We start from the raw sequence: 9,502 nt of genomic DNA, 5'->3' as shown, positions 1-9,502 counted from the left end.
CAGTCCGGGGGCTGCTGCTCTCCACGGCTGCACCGGAGGGAGCTAAAAATGATGGAAAAAAGGGGCAGCTGGGGTTAAAACTTGGCCCTGTTTAAAGCCACCTCCTTAAAATACGTCCCGCGTTTAACACTCCCTGCTGCAAACACGTCAGCCAGCGAGGCAGGACAGCGCTGATACTCAGCCTGGTTATTAGTTTACACCACCAAATAGTTCCTGTTAAATACGTTTATGAGGGAGTTTGCCCCCCAGGTTTAGGAGGGATCAGCCTGTGCTCCGCTTGACCCTGCCGAGAGCTGGGGGAGCCGTGAAAGTCCTCCACAAACGGCTCCCAGTTCGCTCTTCGGTGTTTAAAGGGGTGCGACTGGGAGCTGTGGGAAACAGGCGGCTGTTCCCCGGCGTCCTTGGGCTGTCGAGGGTTTAGAATTGCACTTGTACGTCGTGTTCCTCCAGGCTGCTCTGCAGTCGAGGGAACTTCCTTAACAGGTAAAAGCGTGGCTGGAGGTGCACGGGGGAGCTGGCAGGTGAGCGGGGAGGGCGGTCAGGCTGCGGGGGGAGGACGGCTGCCGGGACATCTGCGCTTGGCTCTGCCCCGCTCTTCTCCCGTTTCAGTGTGGCATTGTCCTGGGAGCTCTGCTGCTGATTTTCTGTTCTTGGATGACTCATCAATCCTGCATGTTCCTGGTGAAATCGGCCAATCTCAGCAAGCGCAGGACCTACCCTGGCCTCGGTGAGGATTTTCAGCTCTAGGGCTTGGGATTTTTTTTGTTTGTTTTTGGTTTGTTTGTGTTTTGGGGGTTTTTTTTAAGCTGCAGATTTGCTTTGGCCTCTTAATTTACAACTTTCCCGCTGGTATTGTTGGAATAGCAAATGGTTTCTCGATGTAGTTTTCAATTTGCGTTGTGCTCCTCTGTCGGCCTCTCCCCTCCTGCCCCACGGCCCCAGGGGAGCGCGAGGGTTTAATTCTGCTCTTGACAGGGAAGTTAATAGGCACAGAATTGTTTTGACTCCGCAGGGCAGGGGAGGAGATGCAGCGCCGACTGATCAAAACCCAAGTTTTCGAGAGCTGGCGTAGCGGGTGTCTGGTGTAAATTACTGGTCTCAGCACGAAAGCCGCGAGCTTCCCCACCCAGTGCGCTGCCGAGGACATCGGGTTCTGCCAGCGGAGAGCCTGGCACGGAGCTTGGGCTGCCGGGATCTGAGCTTCGTCTGTGGCAGAGCAGGGAGGAAACAGCGCGCGAGGTTCCAAGCGGCCAAGAAAATAAAAACATCTGCAGGATTCATGTGTGGGTTTTTGGCAGAGCCTTGCCAGCCCTCGGAGCTCGTCTCTTCTGTGCCGGCGCCGGGGTTGGCTCCTGCGTGGGACCTCTCTTCTGATTCTGACCAACCTGGGGGGGCAGGAGGAGGTGGTTCGGTTCTCTCAGCATGTGAGACAACAGGAAAAGTCGTATTTTACTCAGTTTCCCTTATTTCTCCGGGGGAGGAGAGGGTTGGCTGGCATTCCCTGTGGTAAAAGAGCCAAAGGAACGCGTGGCTTGCTCGCTGACTGTGTTGGTGACAGACAGGTTTCCTTCATCCTCAGAGTGCCCGAGGCGCACTCCGTGGCTTCTGACGAGTTGTCGTGTCTTCTAGACACCAGGAAGGTCCAAAAGTTCCCTGGTGTCAGAGGTTGTGCCTGCAATGCTGGAGGAAAGGGGGAGGCCCCAGGAAGCGCCCGGCTCGTCCCCTCCGCTCCCAGCCCAGCTGCCCGCGTTGCCTCTCCCTGCACCCTCACAACGTGTCTTTGTGCGCCGCTTCCCCCGAGGACAGAGAGTCCCCTCCACCTTGGAGCATCTCCCGGGAAGAAGGGATCTTCTGCGCGCTCGGGAGCCAAGGCGCTCGGATACACAGAGGGCCAGTAACGCTTCTTCTAAACTTCCTGGCACGCAGACGCTGGCGCTGAAAGAAACGCCTCGGCCCTGGGAGAGGTGCCACCGGGGAGGGACAGCCCCTAGAAGAGGAAAGGCAGCGCTCCTAGAACGCATCCTAATGCAGCAAGGTTGAGCAGCTCCACACAGAGACAGCCTTTGTCGCCGCCGGCTTGTGCCCCGGTACATCTGCGAGAGATCCTGGCAGCCCCCGCAACCGATTCTGTGGGAGGCTTTGGCAGCGCTGAAAGGTGGAAGAAAGTTTTGCAAATTAACTTCAGTCAGCCAGTCCCTTCCGGAGGAACGCCGAGAGCGATCGTTACCGCTACAAAAGCGCCAGGGTCGCAACAGGCTGATCTCCGGCCCCAGCACTTGGCAGCCTGAAGGGGTTGGGTATTAAAAATAATTTGCTCTTCACTGCTGTTCTCCTGCCCTGCGTGGAAGGGAACGGCCTTGGGCAGATGAGGACAAGTGGGATGCAGTTCCCAGGCAGAGTTTAACAAGGAGATGAGTTACTGCCTCCCCTTCCAGCCGCTGGAAGGGACCTGGCTCTTTGCAGACCACCTGTGCTGGGTACCGACCCTGTCAGTGCCGTGCTGCAGCCCTGGGGGCAGCTCAGCTCCCCTCCCTGCTGAGAGAAACACGGGAGCACAGGTTGCCCATTTCTGGTAGACACGCTTGGTCTAAAAGGGCTCCTCTGATCACGGAGCAGCTTCGGCTCTGCCCTGTTAGGCAGCTAGAGCTCTCGTTCCGAAGATGTTCAGCTACACGATTTATTTTACATCATCATCTCCTTGCAAAGATGAAGGATCCCGTTTTTCCAGTGTTCCCAGGTGGGGACATAATGTTGGGAGGCTGTTCTCTTTAGAGCATCACTTCAGAAGAGCCGAGGAGACCGCTCGTTCCCCAGCGGCTCCGGAAGCTGTAGCTGTTGTCTGGAGGCACCCACCTTTCCGTGGATGGGGACGAGCTGCTGTGGCCCCGACTCGACTCCTTAGTGGCCCCGTCTCCAGGAGGGATGTTTTCCTCTTGCTGGTTCCTCTCTCTCAACCCAAGCCCTTTGGCTGCGTGACCGAACCCCCAAGTCGTCGCCTTTTCCCGTTACGGGCGCGAGTTCCCAAAGGAGGAGGGAGCTGGAGGCCCAAGTGGCGCGGCTGCTCCTCGTGCCTGGCGGTGGCTGTTCCGCCCGGTCTGTCACTGAGCCATCAGCTATTTTCGGTGCTACCCCACATAACAGCTCCAGTTTATTTTTTCTGCTGCGGGTCTCCTGCCATGCCTTTTGCTTGCTCTGTGGGAGAACATCTTGTTTCCTTAATTTTTAGCTCCAGTGGAGTCCAAAGAAATCGAGCGTTTGTAAGTTAATGTTTAAAAGAGCGGAAGATGCTTCCAGAAGTGAGTTGAGTTTGTTTTGTGGCGGCCTCCAGGAATGTGAGCTCTACCTTGAGAGAAGCCAAAGGAGAGCCCAGGGCGGTGGTTTTCGCGTTGGACCTCTGCGGTTCAAGACTGACAGAACTGGGCGATGCGGTCTGTGCTTGGAACTGGAGGTCTTAATTCCCACTCTGCCCAGCAAGAGCTAAAAATACAAGCGGAGTTTTCTTGGCATCATCTTTTGAAGAGAAAAATCCCAGCGTTTTAAAGACTACTGATCATTTTCTGCTACGAGCTACAACCCGAGCATGAGAGGGATAAAAAAAAAAAAAAAGTCTCTTGGCAGCAGCCCTTTGGTGTGGGTTGGGAGTACTGGGTATTCTGGGTACGGGATTGAACGTTCTGGGCACCAGCTCAGCTCTCCCATCCAGCAACGTCAGCCGGGTTCAGTTAGAGTGGGGAGGATAAAAATAAAAATGAGAGTTTGATTGAAATTTTGCACTGCAGTAACTTTTTGCCACACAGCATCTTATACAGGCATATTTTCTCTTCCGCGCTGACTTTCTTTTAATGGTTGCCATGTGTGACTGCTACTTCACACCGCTTTTTTTTTTTTTTTTTAAATGGTGGGGGGGAAGAAGAACCTGCTTTCTATCTTTTCCTCATCTTTATTCCTGTCTTATGTGGTTTTCAGTTTGTGGAGGGCATGTCTGAAAAAGAAAGTGGGAGGGCAGGCAAGGGAAACGGCCCCAAAACACGACACCGGTGGGTTCCTGCTGCGCTGCCCTTTGTCGCTGTTGTTGTTTCATGTCAAGCTGATGCGTGTGCCACGTTCTGGGCTTTTTTTGGACTAACCACAACTTTTTTTTTTTTCCTCTTATGCCAGCGTTTCATGCCTACGGAAAAGCAGGAAAAATGTTGGTGGAAACAAGGTAATCTGCTGCTTGTTTAAAGCTTCAACGGTTTGGTTTTCTTTAATGAAAAATCCTGCTCTGTAGGCTCTGGTGTCCTCACTGCGCTTTCGTTTCTCACCCTCCTGCCTCTTCTGGTCCCAGAAGTCTTCCTTGCCACCTAAAATTTGAGCAAGAGTAAGTGAGATCCCCTGAGCAGGTGTCGCCTTCAGCAGATCCCACCCGTTCCCAAGCGGAGACAGGAGTGCTTTCCAGACGGTGAGAGCACAGAAGTTGGGGAGTGAACTCCTCTCCCGCTCTGCTGCGTGTGCTGTGAAAATCCCGGGCGTGTCACTTGTGGCCGTTTTCCAGGGGTGATATCCCTGCCAAGGCTGCCACCAGTTAGTGAGAGGGAGAGCATTCAGCGCCTCGGATCCACCCTTTAGCCGCTCTGGTCCTGCCCTGCTCCTCAGCACCTTACTCTGCAAGACACCGAGAGTTAGGAGGTGCCAGCTGGGGGAAGCCCTGTCTCCGTTTCAGGATGGATTCAGGTTCCCCAAGGGACCCCGGTGCAAGTAGAAGCTGCCCTGCAGATCCCGTTCAGCAGCACTGGGACACCAGTACAACTTTTTCCAGCTGAAATTCTCTGGTGGAGGCATCTTGAGGCCAGGCCAGTCAGTGGGGCTGGCTCCTTCCCTCCTCCCAGCTGCAAACTGCTGCACAACACTAAAAACGCAGAGAATATTTCTCAGATGTTGCTTGTCCGTGCAAGCAATTGCTGTAATTGCCCCAGCAATGTTATATAATTGGAACTGGGAGGGAAAGTGGTCCATGCAATCATGACTGGGAGGAGAAGCCCTGCAGAAGCCAGTCTTCTCATTAAAGCTTGGGCTGTTTTGTGGAAAGAAGTTTGAGAGCTGATCTGGAATCAGGACCGGGTTGAGAGAACCTCTTGCTGATCCTTTTAAACATTTTTTTTTTCCTGAGAGGTAAAGGAGGCCAGGTTTGTTTCTTCTGAGCAGTTAAACCTCTGCCCGGGTTGTGGCAGGGGGCAAGATCTCTGGCGCGACAATTCGGCCCCGCTGCGGGGTTGGGGGGGGGAGCCATATCTTCAGCTGAAATATTCAGAGTGGATGAAGGGTCTCAGTTTTTTATTTCCCTGGGGCTGAACGCAGAGCTGGTGGCCAGCCCGAGGATAAGAGCAAAATTTGGGGCTTGTCTCCACCGTGACAGGCCAGCACGTTGTGTGGAATTAGAGGGTGGGCGTGCGCTGAAGCCAGGCCTGCTGAGGCTGCTCTGCCTCTGGACACGAGCGCCTGCACAAGGGTTGAAGTCACTTTAAACGTACCCCTGTAGCTGTTTCTGGATGTCCCTCGGTAAACGGGGGGCACAGCAGGATCCCGACTGATCCTCAGCTGTCGCCGTTGCGTGCAGGGTGTAACCCCTGAGACCTCGTTGGCGCTCAACCTTTGTCTTAATCCTTCCCCAGCAGCTGCAGCCCGAGTGGGATGTCTCTTGCTCCCAGCGTACGACCCAGCCCCGCTCCGTGCCAGGCACGCAGCCCTGTTCTCGCTGCTCACGTGTCCCCGTGGGGTGCGGGGCCCCCCCGGGCTTGGTTACAGCCTCCTCGGCAGCATCTCTGTGTGTCTCTAAGGTAGCCCTGGTGTTAATGACGCGCTGTTGTCTCATCAGGGCTGTGAAGAGCACAAATCTGATGGGAGCGGGGCTGCTGACCCAGGCTTGTCTCGGAGCAGGAGCTGCCTTCCAGGGTTCCCGCTCCCCTCTCCTAACCTGCAGGTGTTTGTCTGTTTTCGCAGCATGATCGGGCTGATGCTGGGAACCTGCATCGCTTTCTACGTTGTCATCGGTGACTTGGGGTCCAACTTCTTCGCCCGGCTGCTTGGGTTTCAGGTAAGGAAATCCTCTGTTGGGTCACACCTACAATGCAGGTGGGGGTCCCCGTTCTTCTTGCGTCGAGCCGCGTGTGTCTTAGAGGCAGGAGAAGCGTCTCTGGCCCAAGCAGCGAGCTCAGCAGCCCACGAGGCCTCGTGGGTAGTCTCATGGTGAGCTTTCATGGCCCGCTGTGCGCGCCGAGTGCTGCGCTCTGTGAAGTCCTGGAAGCCCAGACATATGGCAAACAATCAGACGTGTAAACCCTTCTGTAAGGCACTTCCAACAAAGGAATTCTTTTTAACTTGCTCTCTATTAATTCTGGAGCAGATTCCTGGAGGACATGGCGCTTCCTGCCTTAATTCCTGCCCCAACGGGTGGCGAGAGATAGTTTCTCCATCTGAGCTCTCATCCTCTGTAGTTCAAGAGGCATTTTTATCCTGTCCCTTGCTGGTTTGGTGGCCAAAGCCACTGTTTGCCTGCCTCCTCTTTAAGATAAACCCTGTGAGGAGCCCGGTGTTGGCTCATGGGGGCAGGAGGTGCTCCTCGTGTGCTCCTGCTGCTCTTCCTGGAGAGCCGCGAGCAGCAGCAGCTCCAAGCTGGCGTGAAGGCCGTGCAGGGAAGCAAAAGGGACGTGTGGAAGGATTTTATATTTTTTTTCTTCGTCGGGGCTGTTATCTGCTCCGCCTGATGCTGCTAAGCTCCGATTAAGGGACTGCGAAGTTAAAAAGATGCGTTGTGGCTGCAGCCAAATTGGGTATTAGAATATTTCCAAGCACTTCAGAGTGTTCTGCTATAATAAATACCAGTGTGAGGTTTTGATTAGTTTTATGGATCAGAATTTTCAAGACTTCAATGTCTTGTCTCCCAAGTAAGTTTAGGTTTTATTTAATTGCTTTATTTAAATGGCTTGTGCTGGATTAGCATTTAAACACCACCCCCCCACACTCACCCCTTCTTCAAATACTTGCACTTCAGGACAGACCTGTCACACGCTGTGTAGAGCAACAGTGGCACCCAGTGACTGCACGAGCTCATCACAGACCCTGGCCAAGGAAATGGCAAGTTTTCAGCATCAAATCTTTGAACACAAATAGAAGCAGAATTTCACATTTGAAATCTGTCCTGGCTTTGCGTCATTCATCACTGCGGAAAGACGAAGCACACAGGGGAGTTCCTTTGCCGGTTTGGTGGGATGTTTCCGGTATCCCCTGTCCTCCAGTTCTTCATGCAGGTCCCTTTTCCAGGTGTCAGGCAGTTTCCGGATCATCCTGCTCTTTGCTGTCTCCCTCTGCATCGTCCTTCCCCTGAGCCTCCAGAGGAACATGATGGCCTCCATCCAGTCCTTCAGTGCCATGGCTCTCATCTTTTACACGGTGTTCATGTTCGTGGTGAGTGTCGGGGCTGGGAATACAGTTTTTTCCTGTTATTTTAACACAGATGTTCCCACTGGGACATCCTGCAGGTGCAGACCTCGAGTTTGAAATGTCCCTCCTGATAATTAGCGCTGCTGGCACCGGGCGTAATGAGCGATGTGGGTGCCTTGGCTCTCCCGGCGGGGAGGTCCAGGCCGTAGAGACTGGCCGGTGGGTCTGTAAGCCGTTACAACGTGCCAGGGACTGTGGTGGCTCAAATAATAGTAATAAACCACAGACTGAGCTGTGGTTTAATTCTGCTTGTTGGTGCCTTATAATTTAAGGCTCCAAACTTTGAATCAAAGCGGGGACGATGTGGGGAAGAGCGCCCGGGAGCAGAAGGGCTTTCATTGCCTGTTGGTGTCTTGCATCGAAAACCTCGGAGCTTCTCATCTGTGCTTTGGCAGCTGTCGTTACGAGCTGCAGCGTGTGCTTTGCGTGCGGCCGACGGTTTAATGTCTGTCAGGCTGCGAGAAGTTTCATTTGTGAGCCGCTTCTATTTCCTGAGCGTTGAAAGCTTCGTAAAGTCTTAAGCCTGGTGCGCGGCGTGTTCTTGTTCTTAGCGATTTCTAGAGGAGCGTTTCTTCGCTGAAGCGGATGGATTCTTGACGATTGTCAGGTGCAGCAGAGTGAGCTGAGGGTTACAGCGGGCTGGCCCTGTTTACCTTGGCCAAGCCCTGTTTTATGGCACCGTTCGCTGAGAGGTCGAGACTGTCACTTGCTCCTTAGTGACTGCCGGTTTCGCCGCTCGCCTGCTCCCGTGGTTTGCTCGTGGAGCTCCAGCCCTGTCTCTCCCAAATTTCAGGACTGGAAGAGCTGAAACAAAAGGAAGGAAAAGGTGTGGAAGTTCTTTCCACTTAGTTGTTTGGTTTATTTTCCTTTTTTTTTTTTTAGTGGGTTGTGCTGGGTCACGCCGCTGAGCTCACCTCTGTAAAGAGGTTGGAAACTGTAAAGGAGCGTTTTACAAAACTGTGTTGGAGGAGCTGTGCCTTTAAGAAAAACCACAACATTTCGTGAGAGTTGGCTGCGCTAAAACGTAATCTCTGGGGATTAGAACCCCCCCATTCAGGCGATATTATAAACAGGCATTCAGACATATTTACCTTCTGTTTCCTGTGCAACCCAATGCCTGCCAGCTTCCCTGTCGGTGGCAAAGAGCTCCCCGGGCCTCGCCTGGCACCTTGCTCTCCCCTTTTCCTGACGTTTATCCCTGTCTTCGGCGAACTGGGGTTGTTAAACAGTTCCAGGGTGCAGGTGGGGGCCTGTTTTCAGAACCTTTGTCTCTTCACTGAACAGGATTTTTCCAAGGCAAATCTCACTTCCCGTTTGGATTTAATAACGTATTTAAAAGAGTGCGAAAGAAATTACCGGGAATGATATTTCTCCCGGTGAAGCGTGTCGGTGGCAATCGTCACCGTCACCCCCCAGCCTGTGCTGGGATGTCAGCGGCATCAAGCAGGGTGGGAATATCCTGGACCTTTCAACATTCACCCCAGGATCCTTGATGGCAAGAGGCTCTCAGAGCGTGCTGGGTGGGGAGCTGGGGGGTTCGACTGCAGGAGGTCGGGCTGCAGTGAGCAGCTGAGCCCTTCCTCACAGAGCTGCCTCGGGCTGCCTTTTACCCCAGCGCTGGTGTTGCTGCTGCCGCTGTCGTTTGGAGTCAGATCTCAACCCCTTCTCTTTCTCTTGGCTACAGGTTGTGCTGTCGTCCTTCAAGCATGGCCTCTTCAGCGGGCAGTGGCTGCAGCGAGTGAGTTACACTCGTTGGGAGGGCATTTTTCGCTGCATCCCCATCTTTGGCATGTCTTTTTTGCTGTTCAGTTTTAAGTCCCCGCCGTTCCCGCTTCCGGCGGCCGTGGCGCGTGGTGAGCTTTTGTGAGGGCGGGAGGGGTCTCGAGGAGCTGCGAGGGCTGGATACCATCTGGTTTCCTCTTTTATTTTAATGGAAATATTTTACAGCCCACTGAAGTACAGCATCTTGCTCAGTTGTGACCCTGCTGTTACCTAGATGGGGGCGGGAGTTACGTTTCACTTG

The 9,502-nt window shown here is 53.7% G+C and overlaps 1 protein-coding gene across 1 annotated transcript; it reads left to right on the top strand.

Moving 5' to 3' along the window:
* Positions 1–572: 572 nt before the first annotated feature.
* Positions 573–9,332, top strand: SLC38A10 (solute carrier family 38, member 10; the record flags this gene model as incomplete). The annotated part of the gene is made up of 5 exons (XM_009872718.1): positions 573–727; positions 4,159–4,204; positions 5,980–6,073; positions 7,300–7,443; positions 9,164–9,332. Coding segments are annotated over exons 1-5 (526 nt in total), but the record flags the coding sequence as incomplete, so codon positions are not given.
* Positions 9,333–9,502: the final 170 nt, after the last annotated feature.

The sequence above is a fragment of the Apaloderma vittatum genome, unplaced genomic scaffold, assembly GCF_000703405.1.
Source record: "Apaloderma vittatum isolate BGI_N311 unplaced genomic scaffold, ASM70340v1 scaffold25087, whole genome shotgun sequence".
NCBI lineage: Eukaryota > Metazoa > Chordata > Aves > Trogoniformes > Trogonidae > Apaloderma > Apaloderma vittatum.
The sequence above is the reverse complement of the archived record's forward strand: the minus strand, read 5'-3'. Positions and strand labels throughout refer to the sequence as shown.